Source organism: Schistocerca serialis, chromosome 4 (assembly GCF_023864345.2).
Source record: "Schistocerca serialis cubense isolate TAMUIC-IGC-003099 chromosome 4, iqSchSeri2.2, whole genome shotgun sequence".
Classification (NCBI taxonomy): domain Eukaryota; kingdom Metazoa; phylum Arthropoda; class Insecta; order Orthoptera; family Acrididae; genus Schistocerca; species Schistocerca serialis.
In genome coordinates this window covers 91,534,779-91,555,803 of record NC_064641.1, presented here as the reverse complement: position 1 = coordinate 91,555,803, position 21,025 = coordinate 91,534,779, and the positions used below count along the sequence as shown (strand labels likewise).

The following is a 21,025-nucleotide window of genomic DNA, read 5'->3' as shown; positions in this document are numbered from 1 at the left end:
TACACTTGGTTCAAGAATCATGAAAGAAGGTTGTATACATTGAAGAACCCTGGAGATACTAAAAGGTTTCAGATAGATTATATAATGTAAGTCAGAAATTTAGGAACCAGATGTGGACTCTGACCACAATCTGTAGTTTAAAACTGAAGAAACTGCAAAAAGGTGAGAATTTAAGGAGATGGGACCTGTATAAACTGAAAGAACTATAGGCTGTACTGAGGTTCAGGGAGAGCATAAGGGAAAAATTGACAGGAATGTGGGAAAGAAATACAATAGAAGAAGAATGGGTAGCTTTGAGGAATGAAATAGTGAAGCCAGCAGAGGATCAAGTAGGTAACGAGGGCTAGTAGAAATCCTTGGGTAACAGAAGAGATACTGAATTTAATTGATCATTGGAGAAAATACAAAAATGCAGTAAGTGAAGCAGGCAAAAAGGAATACAAACGTCTCAAAAATGAGATCGACAGGAAGTGCAAAATGGCTAAGCAGGGATGGCTAGAGGACAGATGTAAGGATGTAGAGGCTTATCTCACGAGGGGTAAGATAGATACTGCCTACAGGAAAATTAGAGAGCCTTCTGGAGAAAAGAGACCCACTTGCATGAATATCAAGAGCTCAGATGGAAACCCAGTTCTAAGCAAAGAAGGGAAAGCAGAAAGGTGGAAGGAGTATATAGAGGGTCTATACAGATGCGATGTTCTTGAGGACAATATTATGGAACTCGAAGAGGACGTAGACGAAGATGAAATGGGAGATATGATACTGTGTGAAGAGTTTGACAGAGCACTGAAAGACCTAAGTCGAAACAAGGCCCCGGGAGTAGACAACATTCCATTAGAACTACTGACAGCCTTGGGAGAGCCAGTCCTGACAAAACTCTACCATCTGGTGAGCAAGATGTATGAGACAGGCGAAATTCCCTCAGACTTCAAGAAGAATATAATAATTCCAATCCCAAAGAAAGCAGGTGTTGACACATGTGAAAATTACCGAACTATCAGTTTAATAAGTCACAGCTGCAAAATACTAACACGAATTCTTTACAGACGAATGAAAAAATTGGTAGAAGCCGACCTCGGGGAAGATCAGTTTGGATTCCGTAGAAATGTTGGAACATGTGAGGCCATACTGACCCTACGGCTTATCTTAGAAGCTAGATTAAGAAAAGGCAAACCTACGTTTCTAGCATTTGTAGACTTAGAGAAAGATTTTGGCAATGTTGACTGGAATACTCTCTTTCAGATTCTGAAGCTGGCAGGGGTAAAATACAGGGAGGGAAATGCTATGTACAATTTGTAGCAGATGGCAGTTATAAGAGTTGAGGGACATGAAAGGGAGGCACTGGTTGGGAAGGGAGTGAGACAGGGTTGTAGCCTCTCCCTGATGCTTATCAAAATGGCTCTGAGCACTATGGGACTTAACGTCTGAGGTCATCAGTCCCCTAGAACTTAGAACTACTTAAACCTAACTAACCTAAGGACACCACACACATCCATGCCTGAGGCAGGATTCGAACCTGCGACCGTAGCAGTGGCGCGGTTCCGGACTGAAGCGCCTAGAACCGCTCGGCCACCGCGGCGGCCTGATGCTATTCAATCTGTATATTGAGAATGCAGTAAAGGAAACGAAAGAAAAGATATAAGTGTCAGGAGGTCGTTTCTGTAAGTATTTGTATGGAGTGTAGCCATGTATGGAAGTGAACCATGGACGATAAATAGTTTGCACAAGAAGAGAATAGAAGCTTTCGAAATGAGGTGCTACAGAAGAATGCTGAAGATTGGATGGGTCGATCACATAACTTAGATGAGGTATTGAATAGAATTGGGGAGGAGTTTGTGGCACCATTTGACTAGAAGAAGGGAACGATTGGTAGTACATGTTCTGAAGCATCAAGGGATCACCAATTTAGTACTGGAGGGCAGCGTGGAGGGTAAAGAACGTAGAGGGAGGCCAAGAGATGAATAAACAGATTGAGAAGGATGTAGGCTGCAGTAGGTACTGGGAGATGAAGAACCTTGCACAGGATAGAGTAGCATGGAGAGCTGCATCAAACCAGTCTCAGGACTGAAAACCACAACATCAACAACAACAAGTAGTATCTTTCGTTATAAACAATATGTGTATATAGCAACCTAAACTGGCGATGCGACATGAAGATGGTTGATTCTGTGCTTGTAAAGAGTTCATGTGCTATTGCATGATGGAAGTTGAGAAATGGTTGTAAAGAAGTTATTATTCTTTTCTGATGCGTCACGAAAGGTTATATGCCATTTTGTGTAAAAGAGAATTTATGTGTAAGAAGTTTATTTCGAGTACATATTGTGAAGTTAAACCCTATCACCCTCCAGCATGCAAGAACTTTATCCTTCTGGACGAGCCAACAAAGACAACGAAGACATCAAATCACGAAAAGGAGTTAAGTAATGTATTAACTGTCAACTAATTATGTTCACAACCCATAATAAATGATCAATTCTACATGTTCTTCTTACTTGCTAAATCCATTACGTAAACAAATGCAATGAACTGAATTGCGAGGTAAGTCATAACCTGCTAACTATAATTTAAAAGTAAGGAGAAGCACGTTTGAACGCATGCCTTCTTTCGGCTTGCACTGTTGTCTTCTTCCACATGTGCTGTTGGATAGCTTCTTCTTGCAGAACGAGGATGCCAGCGACTCAAATATTCATCGATCTTCCATTTGGGTGTTTGACTCGATGGAAGTTGCGCAAGAGCATGAGATGGTTCTTACTCCAGCGCTTCCACAAACCTTCTCCCATTGTCTGACTGAGTCTGAACTCTCTTGTGAAATCTGTTACGATTGGTGGCTCGCATACTCCTGGCAATTTCCTGAGCTTCTCTGCCACGAGAAAGTGTGCTGGAGTGAACACTTCCTCTTCAATTTCAGAGATTGGCCTCATGTTGAGGGCAGTTTCACTATACAAGAGCACAGTTTGTAGTCCCTTTGTCGTCCACACTGGAGGTCAAATGGCTCTGAGCACTATGGGACTTAAAATCTGAGGTCATCAGTCCCCTAGAATTTAGAACTTCTTAAATCTAACTAACCTAAGGGTATCACACACATTCATACCGGAGGCAGGATTCGCACCTGCGACCGTAGCGGTCGCGCGGTTCCAGACTGAAGCGCCTAGAACCGCTCGGCCACTCTGGCCGGCAGAGACAGCATGAAGGTGGTTCATTGGACTCTCTTCCAGGCACTTTATTGTGAATAGCAGAGTAATCACGTTGATGTAGATGTAGTTCAGTTAAAGCTGGAATTGATCCACGTAGCCTCTTCTCTATCAATCATAATTTTCTTCCCTTTTTACTGCGGTAACACCATTCCACTGCTAATACGTACATATTTGGTGGAGGGTCACAAGGCCACTTACACTATCTACGGTGCCTCAAAGCGGCCAGCGTGCTGTTTTAGCGGAATGAATAAAACTTTGTCCAGTGAGAGTAAGTGTTTTTCGATCAAAGAGTTATAACACCCCTCTGCTTCCCGGGATTTGTGAAATTACAAGTTAACAATAACCGTGAATTATGAATTTTTACCCGTGTCGGGATAAGGCATCCGAATCCGAAGCAAATAATGATTATTCCACGGGAAACAGGAGACGTTATAACATGATCGTTATTGAATGAGTAATTTCATTCAATAACGATCGATAAATGAAATAATGGAAATAATTTGGAAATAAATTTTGCCAGTGGAAATTTTGCCGAAAGAAATGATTAAATTGTAAAAGCAATTAAAAAATCGGTCGCCAGCTCAAATGATGAGTGACAGTACTGTTAAGTACGTGAATAATTGTGTCAAAAATAAAGGCAGCACACCCGTGGATATTTTGACTAAAGGTTACCTGTTTGTAGCGCAGCAGGTGGAACGGGAACTTTTACGTAAGTGCTGTGTCAGGCTCAGTAGTCATAAAAATAATGTCATAACAATCTAACTACACTTAAACATTAATGGTTAACTTTCAATAAGAATTTTGATAGTTATTTTGTTCATAATTTGTCAGCTAAGTGCAATGCTGACAACACAGATAATTATCTATCGAGATTTTGAATAATGGACTGTCATTCTGTCTTTAAAATTACGCACTTTGCACAGTTTAATCTACTGACAATGGAATATATTGCCAATAATTGATTAATTATGTTTTGAATGATAATAATTGATTAATTGGGCGATTGTCAGGTGGAATAAGCTTTATAGTTTCATGAAATATCCTTGAATTAACTTCAGCTGAATATGCATTGAAATAAATCTTAATAATCAAATTTATTACTTCAGTCTATTATTAAGTTACTACGGTTGGCGTAAGCTTATTACGTGCAACAGATAATTACGATAACCAATCGTTCAAAACAGTCTGAAATTTACTCTTCGCCGTCTATGCAAATAATTTGGTAATTAACATATCTTCTCTTGTTAATGGCGTAACACACTCGGTTCGCCGGCCGGAGTGGCCGTACGGTTCTAGGCGCTACAGTCTGGAGCCGAGTGACGGCTACGGTCGCAGGTTCGAATCCTGCCTCGGGCGTGGATGTGCCTGATGTCCTTAGGTTAGTTAGGTTTAATTAGTTCAAAGTTCTAGGCGACTGATGACCTCAGAAGTTCAGTCGCATAGTGTTCAGAGCCATTTGAACACAGTTCAATAAAGTAAGGATCGGAAGGGACCTACTTGCTGTTATTGTCGGGTGGAATGTAACTGCAACACTTCGATGATAAAGTGCTTATTATTATTTTTTCACCTTCAGAGAAAAGCACAGTCACTGGCAAGCCTTCTACAATTTTATCCTACGAAAATTACGTAGATCTTACTTCGCTCGTGGTCGGTGGATCGACGGAAGTACACGGCGGCGATCCAATGTGGCAGCGGGCTTTTACTGTTGCGACTTGGGCCCACAGTGCGCTTCACATTTAAGCCCTCGTTTCTTCAGTACTGTGATCATTAATCCATAATAACTTGCACGGCCATGCTCCCAGATATGCCAACCATTACTTTCCCGTCGTACTTAGATCCACACACTAGCCGTTAGACGTAACACAGCTAGGACTAGCAGCACTCGACTGTACGTCTTACTCCGAGCACGGCGTCACTGCTACTACTGCCCGCTGGCGCGCTCCCGCGACCAGCGGCACGACCAAACAATCTACATCTACATCTACATCCATACTCCGCATGCCACCTGACGGTGTGTGGCGGAGGGTACCCTGAGTACCTCTATCGGTTCTCCCTTCTATCCCAGTCTCGAATTGTTCGTGGAAAGAAGGATTGTCGGTATGCTACTGTGTGGGCTCTAATCTCTCTGATTTTATCCTCATGGTCTCTTCGCGAGATATACGTAGGAGAGAGCAATATACTGTTTGACTCTTCGGTGAAGGTATGTTCTCGAAAGTTTAACAAAAGCCCATACCGAGCTACTGAGCGTCTCTCAAATGGTTCAAATGGCTCTGAGCACTATGAGACTTAACAGCTGAGGTCATCAGTCCCCTAGAACTTAGAACTACTTAAACCTAACTAACCTAAGGACATCACACACATCCATGCCCGAGGCAGGATTCGAACCTGCGACCGTAGCGGTTGCGCGGTTCCAGACTGAAGCGCCTAGAACCGCTCGGCCACACCGGCCGGCGAGCGTCTCTCCTGCAGAGTCTTCCACTGGAGTTTATCTATCATCTCCGTAACGCTTTCGCGATTACTAAATGATCCTGTAACGAAGCGTGCTGCTCTCCGTTGGATCTTCTCTATCTTCTATCAATCCTATCTGGTACGGATCCCACAGTGCTGAGCAGTATTCAAGCACTGGGCGAACAAGCGTACTGTAATCTACTTCCTTTGTCTTCGGGTTGCATTTTCTTAGGATTCTTCCAATGAATCTCAGTCTGGCATCTGCTTTACCGACGATCAACTTTATATGATCATTCCATTTTAAATCACTCCTAATGCGTACTCCCACATAATTTATCGAATTAACTGCTTCCAGATGCTGGCCTGCTATTTTGTAGCTAATTGATAAGGGATCTACCTTTCTATGTATTCCCAGCACATTACACTTGTCTACATTGAGATTCAATTGCAATTCCCTGCACCATGCGTAAATTCGCTGCAGATCCTCCTACATTTCAGTACAATTTTCCATTGTTACAACCTCTCGATACACCACAGCATCACCTGCAAAAAGCCTCAGTAAACTTCCAATGTTATCCACAAGGTCATTTATGTATATTGTGAATAGCAACGGTCCTACGACACTCCCCTGCTGCACACCTGAAATCACTCTTACTTCAGAAGACTACTCTCCATTGAGAATGACATGCTGCATTCTGTTATTTTGGAACTTTTCAATCCAATCACACAATTGGTCTGATAGTCCATATTCTCTTACTTTGTTCATTAAACGACTGTGTTGAACTGATCGAACGCCTTGCGGAAGTCAAGAAACACGGCATCTACCTGTGAACCCGTGTCTATGGCCCTCTGAGTCTCGTGGACGAATAGCGCGAGCTGGGTTTCACATGACCGTCTTTTTCGAAACCCATGCTGATTCCTACAGAGTAGATTCCTAGTCAAAAGAAAAGTCACTATACTCGGACATAATACGTGTTCCAAAATTCCACAACTAATCGACGTTAGAGATATAGGTCTATAGTTCTGCACATCTGTTCGACGTCCCTTCTTGAAAACGGAAATGACCTGGGCCCTTTTCCAATCCTTTGGAATGCTACGCTCTTCTAGAGACGTACGGTACACCGCTGCAAAAAGGGGGGCAAGTTCCTTCGCGTCCGCAGCTCGTGGTCGTGCGGTAGCGTTCTCGCTTCCCGCGCCCGGGGTCCCGGGTTCGATTCCCGGCGGGGTCAGGGATTTTCTCTGCCTCGTGATGGCTGGGTGCTGTGTGCTGTCCTTAGGTTAGTTAGGTTTAAGTAGTTCTATGTTCTAGGGGACTGATGACCATAGATGTTAAGTCCCATAGTGCTCAAAGCCATTTTTGAAGTTCCTTCGCGTACTCTGTGTAAAATCGAACTGCTGTCCCCAGTATCTCTTTGACTTCAACGTTAACTAAATGTGCTCTGACTTGCCAGTGTTAAATACTACATAATTTAAACATAGTATTTACAATACATATTTACACTAGACAGTACATCATATACAAACAGTTTCATGTTTTAAGTAAGCAAAAAAAAAAATCGTAGCAGGGACTGCGCTGTAGCGTCACAGAAGCGTTTTCCAGCACGTGCCCTCGAGATGTCCAGACACCTGCCAGCGGCTAAGCAGTCATTAGCCTCCTCTGAGCGCGGCTGCCTAATAGCGGCCGCCCGGTCCACCTGCAGCCGGCATTGCGCCAGGGCGGGGTCTGGCCATGGGCGACGCCTCCCTCCCTACCAGGGGGACCGCCGCCCGCCGCCCACCTCGTTCTCACGGTCGGGGACGCGACTTGCTATATATACCGTCTGCCGAGCCGATGGGGGCACAGTTCAGCAGCAGCAGCAGCAGCATCAGCAGCATGAAGGTCCTGGTGAGTGAGCGCTCCTTACTGCCACAGGAAGCCATCTGATAGTAGTTTTTTCGGCTGTAGGAATGAGTAGCCGCTGACGAATTCACAGGAAGATAGAAGCCGTTACGTCTGCCACAAGTTACAGGTTCAAACGTTCTGAGCAAAGTTTGGATTTGTAAAGCGTTCTACAGTGCCTCTGTTTGGTTCTTAAAACAAAATCGTTGCTCGAATGGAAGTACATGTTCAAATTAGTGATCGCCCCACTTGCAAGAAGGCCTTAGTAATTTATTTCGTAGGATTGTGGTAGCTTTTACTGCAATCGTAAAGGAAGATTGCAGTAAATTGAACAAAACTACCATTGAGTACTGAGCTACACTGATTTTTGTAATAAAACTATAGAAGATGAACTGAAATATGAAGGAAATGCAGTCAATACAATGTAGTTGAAATGCACATGAAAGCTACAGCTATTGATAAACACTGCAGTTCATCCTGGAGAAGAAGAGACCGAGGGAGAGATGTTAGAACATTAGTCAAAGTAGAAATCTGTAGAGTCAGAAAATTATGGAATAGTACACATGTGTTGAACACAACACACCACTGGATCTCATAGTAGTACTTAAAACGCAAAGGGAGTTAATGTGGAAAATGAGCGGCGGTTTATAATTTTCTTGATAATATTCGTGTTGCGGACATGAGTACCATTACTATAAGGAAAGACAACAGACGGTGAAAGAGAGGTCTCAGTACTTATCATATACATAATAACAAGCGAAGCTTATTTAAGGTTGTATGTGTCCTCGCAGTAACCACCAGAGCTATATAAATATGTGCAGCTTTGCAGTTATTCCTTTGTTCCATCGTTCCAAAGTAAAAAGTTTAGTAATAGAGCAACTGAAGTAGTCTGCATAAAAATTAACTTTGCCTTTCGGGAAAGTAGAAACAATAAAAATAGTGCTGCAGATATAAAGCAGAAACAAGGTAGATATCCTCTTATATTCTCTCTAGAGCACATATTTAAATTCGAAACCGACGGCACAGATTTCAATGATAAACCGAAAAGCTTCCTTCTTCCTCTTCTAGATGATTCAAATGGCTCTAAGCACTATGGGACCTAACATCTGAGGTCATCAGTCCCCTAGACTTAGAACCACTTAAACCTGTTTAACCTAAGTACATCACATACATCCCTGCCCGAGGCAGGATTCGAACCTGCGACCGCAGCAGTCGCGTGGTTCCGGACTGAGGCGCCTAGATCCGCTCGGCCACAGCGAACGGCTCCCTCTTATAGAAAAAGGCAGTTATCAGTAACTGTTTCAAAGACCATACAGTGACATTCAGTTTGCTCACCAGCAGTATTAACGCATCGCAGATTGTTCACTGGTATACGTGCATAGTTGAGGTAGTAAATAACAAATAAGAATAAACACATAGAGGACGTATTACAATCATCCCAGTACATGAGAGAGCTCATAAATATTTGTCAATGTGGGACCAGTATGTTCGATGCAATAAACAGTAAAAAGTTGAAATATGTTGTATAAATAACGATAGTGGAAGAGGTCCTGATAGCTACAGAAAATGATGTTAGTAATGAACTGAAATACTCCTATTACACGGTACAGATCGACTTTGTAAGTTTTCCCAAACTCTTGGAAAGTCAACTCATTCTTCTTACACCTAAATATTTCATACTTGCAACTGTTCGTCAGCATACTTGCAAGCAATAAAAAACAGGACAAAGGCCTATAAAAGTAATCTGCATGAGTGAGAGAATTCAGGAAATTCTTCGAACGTGGAAACAGCTGAATACATCCACTGCTTGAAACGAATAATAAATTTGAGCAAATAAAGCAGGGGTAGCTATAGAAAATTATGGATGTAATGAAGATCAACCAGTTTTTCAGCCTAATTCTTGAAATGTTGAAGAAACCATGACACAAATGTTTTTCATGAGAGCTACCTTCAAAGTATTCTGTTTATTTTCTTGAATTTTCTGTATAACATTATAACTATTCACTATGCATGAAAGCGTAAGGTTCTTGTAGGCACTGTACGTTTTCATCGGTGCTGAGAAAGAAGGACAGGTTTACCAACCGACTGTTTGTTTCAGGTCGTCCTGAGCGCTATCCTCGCCGTGGCTCTGGCAAAGCCCGGCTACCTGGGAGCCGCTCGCGCCATCGCCGCCGCCCCCGCTATCGCCGCCGCCCCCGCACTGGCCTACAGCGCTGCTCCTGCATTGGCCTACAGTGCTGCCCCCGCCGTCGTCGCCGCCCCCATCCACGGCGGATACGCCGCCTACGGCCCTGCCAACATCGTCCTCGGAGCTGACGGCATCCCTTTGGACACCCCTGAGGTGGCCGCCTCCAAGGCAGCCCACTTGAACGCCGTGGCTGAGACACGCGTGCGCGACGCCATCGTGAACAGCGCCGCCGTCGTTGCCGCCGCCCCCGCTATCGCTGCCGCCGCCCCCGCCGTCATCGACGCCAGGACCGTCGCCGCCCACGCCATCGCCGCCCCGGCCCTCCGCTATGCTGCTGCCGCCCCCGCTGTGGCCTACTCCGCCATCCACCCTGGATACGCTGCATACGGACCGGCCAACATTGTGATCGGCCCCAACGGCGTTCCTCTGGATACCCCTGAGGTAGCTGCTGGAAAGGTGGCCGACGCCGTCGCCCATCTGGAAGCTAAGGCTCGCAACGGTCTGATCCTCTGAACTGTCACCGATGGCGTTACGACGACTTGATGCAATCAATGGTACCTGTGAGGCTTAATCTTTTTGAAAACGTTGCTGTGATACCTGAATAAAACTGTACATTTCACATTTGTCTCTTGTCATTCGTTTCCTTTCATTTCGCGACAGAAGTAAATCAAAATGGATATCCATACAATGATGCTGAAAGCATTTCAAACATTTTATGGAAGGGACTCGCCATCATATGATGGCTACTGGGACAGTGGCGTTGAGTCATATAGGCAATAAGTTCGATACTAGCAGACAGTTCTCTGAGCGTGGAAGTATGCAGAAATATTTCACCTGGTACGCTTTAACTGACTGTTAATATTAGGTCCTCAATATGTCTTCACAGATAGGAAATTTGTATATAAGAGACAGTTCAAAGTAAGAAATTTTGTGAAAGCAAATGAAGCCACTGTACCATTTTGAAACATTTAGGAAAAAAGTAAGTGGAATTTAACAGAAAGAAAACAATATGTCAAGCCAGATAAGCGACAGCGCAAACAGATACAACAGTCTTTTCCAATGTCATTCGCCTTGTACAACCTACTATCACAGATAGTGTTTCTTTGCCTGAGTGGAAACAGATATTTTAGCGGAAGTAGTGGAAACGATCAGTAGGTAAGGATTTTTCATCACTGAAGAGTACTGAAAGACAGTCAACATCAAATGAGTTTGTAGTTTTGAAATCCGTACTCAGGAAGTGAAGCTACGTTTAAAATATGAAAAAAGGTCTAAATCAAGCAGTAAACTGCCATCTCCCTAGAAAGCTTTCCAGTCAGCTCATTTTCTGGAACATTACTGACATCAGAATTAATCTTCAGTGAAGTTTGCGATGCTATGAGGCGTGGCGACGTATTAAAATTGTATGCCGTACTGGGACTGTCATATTACGGTGGGCAATCCTCCTACCACCTATTTCTCACAGATAGTGTGTTTCAGTACTTTTGGGGAATTTTGGTAGAAAATCTTTCACTAAGTACTTTTAGATACAGAACTATTTGTCATAAGTCAATTCGTCGGCCTTTGTTTTCTTAAACAACTTACAGACCACATAGTGCGGTATCGGCCACAATAGGGGCGGCCGCTTTTTAAAATACGTGCACCGCCAGTCACTTCGGCATGAGGGCGCTGCCACGAATGCGTACAATGATATGCAAGGATTTTCTCTGTGAAGCCCCAACGGCGGATTTACCTAAGTCCAAATATAGACGCACAGAGCCCAATTTTTGTGTGTTTGCCACTTCATAGCATTTACAGACTTTCATAGCGGTCAGGACTCGACGTCTACGGAATAGTCATTGTATTGAAGACTGCCTGAATAGCAAAACTCTGTATCTCTATATGTATTTCAAGATTCAAATTTACTGTCAGCAACTGTTGTTGCAGCTACAGCAAAGATATGTATTATTTTTAATAGTTGATATTAGATGTAGACTAAACTAATATCTGAATACTTTGTCTACGAACCGCATCAGTTCCTCGCTCCTGTATCCACTAAAGAACAAAAAGCGTGCAAAGGAAGTTACAAGACGTGGAAACTGTACTCAGTAATAACTGGTATACATTACAAAGGTGATTACTATCTGCAGACTAAACAGACATCTGGGGCACTATCGTCCAGTTCCGCTCTGTTTATGCTAGTGTTTCACAGACCAAAGTCTTCACAAAACCACATAAAATAAAATCGTTAGTGTCTGATACCTGCCGATAAAAGTTATGTTGATGTTGACGGGCGAACTGGTATTGTGCAGTGTCACGTTGCGAACACTTGCTCTTGCGGGTAACAAAGGCACAGTTTCGACGCACTATGGCAACACATTTCGAATGAGCACCTGAGAACATGCGCCATTCAAAAGAGTTCGCATTCATTAAGGTTGTATTAGTGGGTCTCGCCTAATTGTAGTTGCTAGTGATTGGGGACGAGCAATGCTTATAGATTTTCAACGTTCCACATATTACTTTTGCCGCAGTTGAAAACCACATCACGGTTGGAGCAGACCTCATACACGGACAAAACGACTTTTATAGTTTGCTGTGGCTGTAGTGCCCTGGATGATCCATCGACCGAGCTGTACTTCGAGTTAAAAATCATTTAATCTCGTTGTTTGAGCGCACTGCTTGTGACAGGACTGTAATTATTGCTCTGTCAGTACCCTCCCTATGCTGTTCCTCTAAGTGTGTATTCTACAGAAAGTTCAGTGATGTTTATTGACGGATCTTATCTCACGTGAACCAACACCATCTTCTCAGTAAACTCTTCCGGGCTAAGTTGCCGTGGTCGATCTGTAGAACTTCTTCTCCCTGACGTCTCGTTCTCAACTACGGATAACATCTTCCGAGGTGAGTCGACTCACCTCGGAAGATGTTCTCCGTAGTTGAGAACGAAACGTCAGGGAGAAGAAGTTCTACAGATCGACCACGGCAACTTAGCCCGGAAGAGTTTACCGATAAAGACGCCGGCCGTGAAAGCCTACATGGAATGACCATCTTCTCAATTTCTGCTGTCGACAGCCTTAGAAACTTTTGTGTGACGTAAACGGCATAGTGTCTCAAAATTTTTTACCAGGGGCCAAAAATTTGTTCCAATTTTTGTGATAATATTTGTTCCAATTTTTGTGCTAATATTTGTTCCAATTTTTGTGATAGCTGGAATGGTGGACTTACGAAACCTATGTACTGAGAGGTTAGAATTACAAGTGCAGCTACTTACCAGGAGTCCAGCGTGGGATGTAATTGTCGTATTGCAGCGTAACTTGGTAGATATTTTAATGTGTCAATTTGCAAACGACTTAGGCTCAAAAAAATGTAGTTCGAATTTTGGCTACCAGATACAAATCAGGCTCTGTGAAAGCAGGAAAGACGCTTAGAAATATTTTCATATGTAACGGATTAGGAACGAGAAGCGTGCAGAAAACGTCAGACAAGTGAGAAAGGCATAATGTTGATTTTTATTACTAGGCGCTGCTTACACAGTTTGTTCAAAATGAGCACTGGAGACGTCGAAAAGACACGCTTTCGTTAGATGACGTGATGAACAGTTCCTCGTAGAAGTTCCAGTGGGATCTGAGCAACGTGTTCCAGTATATTGGCCTTCAGATCACGTAAAGCCCGAATTTGTCCCTAGTAAACGCGTTCTTTTAGATACCCCGAGAGCCAGATCAGGTTGTATTCCAGGCTGTGTACCTGGAAAACCTGTGGAGATAACCCGTTTGTGGACCACTGCTTTAAGCAGATCTCTCACTGGGCGAGCAACATGAGGCCTTACCTCATCTTGCATGAAAACAGTGATTTCCACACAGTTGCGCTCTCCAAAGCAGGAATCACGTATTGTACAAGGGGGTGTCGATGACGTGCAGACGTCACAGTACATCTGACAGCCGCTTTGGGTGTATTCTCTAGAAAGAAGACTGTACCGAGAATGAAGGTGCTTGTGAATCGACACCACGCAGTCACAAAAAGTGAGTGTAATGGCCCTTCGTGCACAACACGCGGCTTAACAGCACCCCTAATTCGGCAGTTCTGTGTATTCACTGCACCATTTAGTGTAAAATGTGCCGCGTCACTCCATAAAATATTGTCTGGCCACGTGTCATCAACTTCAATACGTGCCAGAAACCGAAGAGCCAATTCAAAACAGGAGGCCTTCCTCGCCGAGATGCCACACGAAGCTCACTCGTGTTTTCGAATCTCATTATCATCTTCTTTAAATCATTTGATGACATCGGGCCTCACTCAGGCCTTTCAGTCGGGGATACTCTCTCAATGCTCTACTGTAATTCCTGCCGTTCACATAAAACAGTTTCACTAGCAGCGCACGCCCTATCTTCTCCACAGCCATAAGGTTCGCTCACGTTATGGCTTGTCAAGTGACAGTGTGGATGTCATACCGTCATACAAACAGTGTACAGCGCCAGATTTGTAAACAAAATCTGAACTATTTTTTTCCATCGTAAGTTTGTTTCGCACTAACACATTAGCAAATCCATTAAGTTTCGCTGCCACACGGTGATTACTGCTCACATTGGGCCTCTGTGAATAGCTGAATTTCAATTGTAAGCAACTGGCGCTTTCACATCCGTTCTATGCTTATTGTTGAAATGCTTTTAAGAACTGAAAGAAAGTTTCGTTGAAATGATAAGGTGCTTGCTCGACACTAAGGGAAGAAAACCTAGAAGCTTAATTTAGAATCAGCGTACTACTCATTAGAGACGAAGAACTTGCTCAGATGGGTGAGAGCAACGGAACTGTCCTTTTTGCAGAAACCACTTTCACGTTTGTCCAGAAGCTATTGAGGGAAATAAAGAAAAACATATATACAGGCGGCTGAATAACGTTGCTAAAAATATAAAAACATAATCTCAAACTATTAAATACTTAATCTCGTTCTCCCCTCCCCGCTGTGTCACTTACCGTCAGTTGGAGGATCCATTATCTACCGATTTGACTTGAGGCAATTATTGGGATGAGTGTTGAAAGAAGGTCATAGCCGATCTCTTTCTGCGGTGAGAACTTGTGATTCGTGTTTACCAATGTCAACATTGATGTACCTAAATATACACTCCTGGAAATTGAAATAAGAACACCGTGAATTCATTGTCCCAGGAAGGGGAAACTTTATTGACACATTCCTGGGGTCAGATACATCACATGATCACACTGACAGAACCACAGGCACATAGACACAGGCAACAGAGCATGCACAATGTCGGCACTAGTACAGTGTATATCCACCTTTCGCAGCAATGCAGGCTGCTATTCTCCCATGGAGACGATCGTAGAGAGGCTGGATGTAGTCCTGTGGAACGGCTTGCCATGCCATTTCCACCTGGCGCCTCAGTTGGACCAGCGTTCGTGCTGGACGTGCAGACCGCGTGAGACGACGCTTCATCCAGTCCCAAACATGCTCAATGGGGGACAGATCCGGAGATCTTGCTGGCCAGGGTAGTTGACTTACACCTTCTAGAGCACGTTGGGTGGCATGGGATACATGCGGACGTGCATTGTCCTGTTGGAACAGCAAGTTCCCTTGCCGGTCTAGGAATGGTAGAACGATGGGTTCGATGACGGTTTGGATGTACCGTGCACTATTCAGTGTCCCCTCGACGATCACCAGTGGTGTACGGCCAGTGTAGGAGATCGCTCCCCACACCATGATGCCGGGTGTTGGCCCTGTGTGCCTCGGTCGTATGCAGTCCTGATTGTAGCGCTCACCTGCACGGCGCCAAACACGCATACGACCGTCATTGGCACCAAGGCAGAAGCGACTCTCATCGCTGAAGACGACACGTCTCCATTCGTCCCTCCATTCACGCCTGTCGCGACACCACTGGAGGCGGGCTGCACGATGTTGGGGCGTGAGCGGAAGACGGCCTAACGGTGTGCGGGACCGTAGCCCAGCTTCATGGAGACGGTTGCGAATGGTCCTCGCCGATACCCCAGGAGCAACAGTGTCCCTAATTTGCTGGGAAGTGGCGGTGCGGTCCCCTACGGCACTGCGTAGGATCCTACGGTCTTGGCGTGCATCCGTGCGTCGCTGGGTCCGGTCCCAGGTCGACGGGCACGTGCACCTTCCGCCGACCACTGGCGACAACATCGATGCACTGTGGAGACCTCACGCCCCACGTGTTGAGCAATTCGGCGGTACGTCCACCCGGCCTCCCGCATGCCCACTATACGCCCTCGCTCAAAGTCCGTCAACTGCACATACGGTTCATGTCCACGCTGTCGCGGCATGCTACCAGTGTTAAAGACTGCGATGGAGCTCCGTATGCCACGGCAAACTGGCTGACACTGACGGCGGCGGTGCACAAATGTTGCGCAGCTAGCGCCATTCGACGGCTAACACCGCGGTTCCTGGTGTGTCCGCTGTGCCGTGCGTGTGATCATTGCTTGTACAGCCCTCTCGCAGTGTCCGGAGCAAGTATGGTGGGTCTGACACACCGGTGTCAATGTGTTCTTTTTTCCATTTCCAGGAGTGTATAACCTTCCCTCTCTCTCTTTCTTGGAGATATGTACCAAAAGGTAAGGAAGTCTGTCAATCAATTTTTTTTTCCAAACTTTCTTATGCTGTTATGCTGGTGGCGTATCGGGCCATATGCCATTCTCAAGGTTCTAGGCGCTTCAGTCTGGCACTGCGCGACCGCTACGATCGCAGGTTCGAATCCTGCCTCGGGCATGGATGTGTGTGATGTCCTTAGGTTAGTTAGGTTTAAGTAGTTCTAAGTTCTAGGGGACTGATGACCTCTGATGTTAAGTCCCATAGTGCTCAGAGCCATTTGAACCATTTTGCAATTTGTTGTCATTCTGACCAGTGGTGATATTTCTACAGCGGTTTGAAAGTTTAACTTTAACTATAATCACCCTGTATGTAACTCTTCAGGCTTTCCCGGCGATCTAATGACATCTTGGGTTGTCGGGTGTTCTGCCGGATATCAGCGTCGTACCCGACAACCCAAGATATCACCCTGTATATTGAAAATTGGATGGACTGATAAGATAAGGAATACGGAAGTTCTCTGCAGAATTAGGGATACAGGAACATATGGAAAACACGGACAAGAGGAAGAGACAGGACAACAGGACACGTGTTAAGACACCAGGGCCCAGACTCCATCGTACTAGAGGGAGCTGCAGAGTGTAAAAAGTAAAGGGGAAGACTAATAATAATAATGTTGTGTGGCTAGGGCCTCCCGTCGGGTAGACCGTTCGCCTGGTGTAGATCTTTCGAGTTGACGCCATTTCGGCGACCTGCGCGTCGATGGGGATGAAATGGTGATGATGATTAGGACAACACAACACCCAGTCCCCGAGCAGAGAAAATCTCCGACCCAGTCGGGAATCGAAAGCAGGCCCTTTGAATTGACAGTCTGTCACGCTGACCACTTTTTTTCCTGCTCTTTTTTTCTTTTTCTTCTTTTTTTTTTTAACTCTATCCACTGAACTTTTTTTTCTAATGTCAGACTTACAACCTTTGCTGACATACATGTTACCACTCAGCTACCGGGAGCGGACAAGGGAAGGACTGAGACTGGAATACATGAAGCAAATGATTGAGAAGGTAAGGTGTATGTACCACTCTGATACGAATATGTTAGCACAGGAGAGGAATTAATGCCAAACCCGTAGAACCAACTGCAAGACTGATGAACGCCCCTCTCCCTCCCCCAAATAAAAAGTTATTGAGTTCTTCTCTGCACTATAACACTCAGTGTACGAAAGTAGCAACAGAGGCCCGACGATCTAAAGGAAGCTGTCCCAGTCTTGCATTAAAAGGAAACGTCGGTGAACGGTTGGCAACAGTGAGAGTCCTTGAAAAACCAATTGCTCAGTTTGGGGTAAAAAAAAAAGCCAGCTGGCAACGCCCTGGTTGGTGGCTCACGTACACGCCTGCTGGAGGAGGCCCCAGGGGCGTGAGGTCACACGCAAGTGCGTGCGGGCGGGTCCGGTCCGGTCGACGGAAGGACGCGCCAGCCGGCAACTTTCACGGGCAGCCGGCCCTCCTATATATACGCAGGCCGGCGCCGAATCGGCACAGTTCAGCTGTAGCGCCGCGCATCCCGCACCCACAGCAGCATGAAGGTCCTGGTGAGTGGTCTCCACACCTGCTGCGGCAGCGTCGGTAGGCACTCGTGCTGGGAGCCGGTTCTCGCGTTCGTTAACGGCTTCGTCTTGAACGAACGTTTCGTCAGCTTTCCTCTTCATTTTCTTCAGACGTAGTACTGGATTCTTGTAAGGAAGGAGTTACGCCGGCGACTCCTGACAAGCTCCTAGAACAACGCAGGAAGATGGGGTGTTGGAAAGACCGTGAAATTTTGGTTGAAGACATAATAGTTTATCAGCTGACATCGCGAGGTTTCATCGTGGAGATAAACATCTAGTAACATAATACTTCAGGCTAATGCCAACGAGTTTAAGTTTTTCACAATGCATAACATCTGTTAGAGAATATATATACTAAGATGGTATCTGTTCTTTCGGTGATGTCCGAAAGAACAGATACCATCTTTATATATATATATATATATATATATATATATATATATATATATATATATATATATATATAGTTAAGGCTCACCGGCCACTTGACCATCTTCTTCTTCTGTGCGAATGCACAAACAGTGCCCGAACTATTACGGGAATCGGCAACGCGCCGGGAGTAATGAGTATAATGGGTGGGGGGCACTACGAATGTAGTGCGGGACAATACGTTGAGAATGTGGGTTTCGCGGGAAGCGTGCCAGAGATAGATCCCTGCAGTCGCGCTATCCTCTGTGTCCTCGGTGGCTCAGATGGAAAAAAAAAAAAAAAAAAAAAAAACTGAGTCAAGGAATCAAGGATCAACTTGAACGGATGTCTCGTGACGTCCGCACAGACCAAACGCAACGAACTATATATATAAAAAAAAAAAAAGATGGATAGAGCGTCTGCCGTGTGAGCAGGAGATCCCGGGTTCGAGTCCCGGTCGGGGCACACATATTCATCTGTCCCCGTTGACGTATGTCAACGCCTGTAAGCAGCTAAGGGTGTTCAATTCATTGTAATCTGTTAAAGAAGTTAGTCGTTCTCTTCCGTTTTGTCGATGTTATATGTAAGATGTGTCCGGTCTCGTTCTCTGTCCACTGTCATTTTATCATTCAGTGTGTTGTAAGAAGATACAAGATGGCAGCTCGATATTTAAACAACGTGAGACCAGTCTGCTTTTCCGTTATTAATGATTTTTGTTCCCTGTACATGCCATTATAGAACGGCCGAAGTAGCTGCTGAAATGGATTACACTGCTTAATTACTTTCGTCTCATTCTTTTTCGTTTTTGTCCGCCTTGCTTACTGTGGTCAGTGTGTCCTGTGTATAACTCTAACGGATTCTGATTTCAGTTACAATCTTCTGCCAAGATACTAGTTCAACAGTGAGTATAAAAAAGGAGGAAGAATTTCAGGCTCATGTCACACGTTATTTGCTGGAAGGAACCTCCAGTGATCTGTTGATAATTGAAAAGTGGTAAGATTACAGTTTCATGATGTTTCCAAAGAACGTGTGATATTTTCGCTTAGCTGTCTGTCGAATGGTTCCAGAAAATATTATAGAAAATATGACTACTTTTCATAATTGTTATTCCATTGCTATTACTATATCAAACTACTCCAACTCTTGTACATGAGAAGTGCGATGACACCAAGACTTATGTCATTGTACTATAGATTGTATTGCTTAGATAGCATTAGGGTAGCGCAGTATGTCTTATCAACATCAAATTGTATTACATTGTGCTGTTCAACAGCAATTGTTTAAGTTGAGCATTCTGCTTATCTTTCAAAAGTGAGCTAGTTATCTAGATTATTTACACGCATAATTCCAGATTTGGAATTCACCGCCAGAAGTGCTGCATCGGTCCTTACACATGGGAAGAGGGGAGAAGTTGCTAAAATGTAGTAGCCAGGGCTGACTGACACCTATTGTATGTGGTCTGCAGGTTTTCAGTATACGCTTGAGTCACCAGCATGGTCACACAACACGGCAACAGCATATGTTCGTCTGAGAACTAGTAGAGGATAAAAGAAATGTAGCCCAAAAATGTTAACACCTAGAGGCATTTAGCTTGAAAATTAAGACATAAAAGTAGATAGAAAAGGGAAAAATAAAGGTCTATAACAAATATAGTTTATTAAAGGCACAACAGAAATGACTGCAATGTGTGGAACAGGGTTTCCTTTAACACTTGAGTTATTCATATGAAATTCTTAATGAGTTCGACAGTGTCTTCAAAACTCAGTGGAAAGAAAGAGTGAAATCTCAACGTTTGCAGGTCGTCCTGAGCGCCATCATGGCCGTGGCCCTCGCTAAGCCCGGCTACCTGGGAGCAGCTCGCGCCATCGCCGCCGCCCCCGCTATCGCCGCAGCCCCCGCTCTGGCCTACGGTGCTGCTCCTGCGCTGGCCTACAGCGCTGCCCCCGCCGTGGTCGCCGCCCCCATCCACGCCGGATACGCGGCCTATGGCCCTGCCAACATCGTGCTCGGAGCCGACGGCGTCCCCCTGGACACCCCTGAGGTGGCCGCCTCCAAGGCAGCCCACCTGAACGCCGTGGCTGAGACGCGCGCTCGTGACGCCATCGTCAACAGCGCCGCCATCGTTGCCGCCGCCCCCGCTATCTCCGCCCCCGCCATCGCCGCCGCCGCCCCCGCTGTCATCGACGCCAGGACCATTGCCGCCCACGCCATCGCCGCCCCGGCCCTCCGCTATGCTGCCGCCCCCGCCGTGGCCTACTCCGCCGTCCACCCTGGGTACGCCGCGTACGGGCCTGCCAACATTGTGATCGGCCCCAATGGCGTGCCTCTGGACACCCCTGAGGTGGCTGCTGGCAAGGTGGCCGACGCCGTCGCCCACCTGCAGGCTAAGGCCCGCAACGGTCTGATCCTCTGAACTGTCCTGCTCTGAAGAGTTCTTGCAGAACATTTCAGAACTGTACAAACATTCGTGCTGTAAATAAAACATGTACATTACAGAGAAATGATTTACTTTCACCTCATTCAAAAATAATATCCCTTGATTTGAAGTACAATATATAGGTTGGTCAGAAAGAGTGTGAAGAGCGTGAAGGGTGCAGCATAGAGTTTGTGCTAAGAAATAACTGTTCAGAAAATAATTTGATACTTCATGCCATTTACGAATTACTTACAAGGGAACCTCCCCATCGCACCCCCCTCAGATTTAGTTATAAGTTGGCACAGTGGATAGGCCTTGAAAAACTGAACACAGATCAATTGAGAAAACAGGAAGAA

At 45.2% G+C, this 21,025-nt stretch overlaps 2 protein-coding genes across 3 annotated transcripts in view; both read left to right on the top strand.

The window, feature by feature from the left end:
• Positions 1-7,342: 7,342 nt before the first annotated feature.
• Positions 7,343-20,754, top strand: LOC126473620 (cuticle protein 18.7-like). Of its 2 annotated transcripts, none has more exons than XM_050100789.1 (2): positions 7,343-7,527; positions 9,620-10,328. In XM_050100789.1, exons 1-2 carry the CDS (start codon positions 7,372-7,374, stop codon positions 10,220-10,222), a joined length of 759 nt encoding a protein of 252 aa, XP_049956746.1. In that variant the 5' UTR covers positions 7,343-7,371; the 3' UTR covers positions 10,223-10,328. The 2 variants fall into 2 exon arrangements, with proteins under 2 accessions (XP_049956746.1, XP_049956747.1); XM_050100790.1 differs by lacking the exon at positions 9,620-10,328 and adding an exon at positions 20,052-20,754 and having other exon boundaries at positions 7,514-7,527.
• The window catches only part of LOC126473621 (cuticle protein 18.7-like), a 30,406-nt gene continuing 27,163 nt past the window's right edge, over positions 17,783-21,025 (top strand). Inside the window, exon 1 of the mRNA XM_050100793.1 lies at positions 17,783-17,830. Coding sequence (XP_049956750.1) covers positions 17,819-17,830 — 12 coding nt within the window. The 5' untranslated portion in view covers positions 17,783-17,818. The remainder of the gene's footprint in view (positions 17,831-21,025) is intronic.

What these genes read in the sequence shown, in the direction of transcription:
- LOC126473620 (XM_050100789.1), top strand. Translation starts at nt 7,372, where the DNA reads ATGGGCGACGCCTCCCTCCCTACCAGGGGGACCGCCGCCCGCCGCCCA. An exon ending in TCAGCAGCATGAAGGTCCTG is followed by an intron (nt 7,528 to 9,619) that starts GTGAGTGAGCGC and finishes TGTTTGTTTCAG; the next exon opens with GTCGTCCTGAGCGCTATCCT.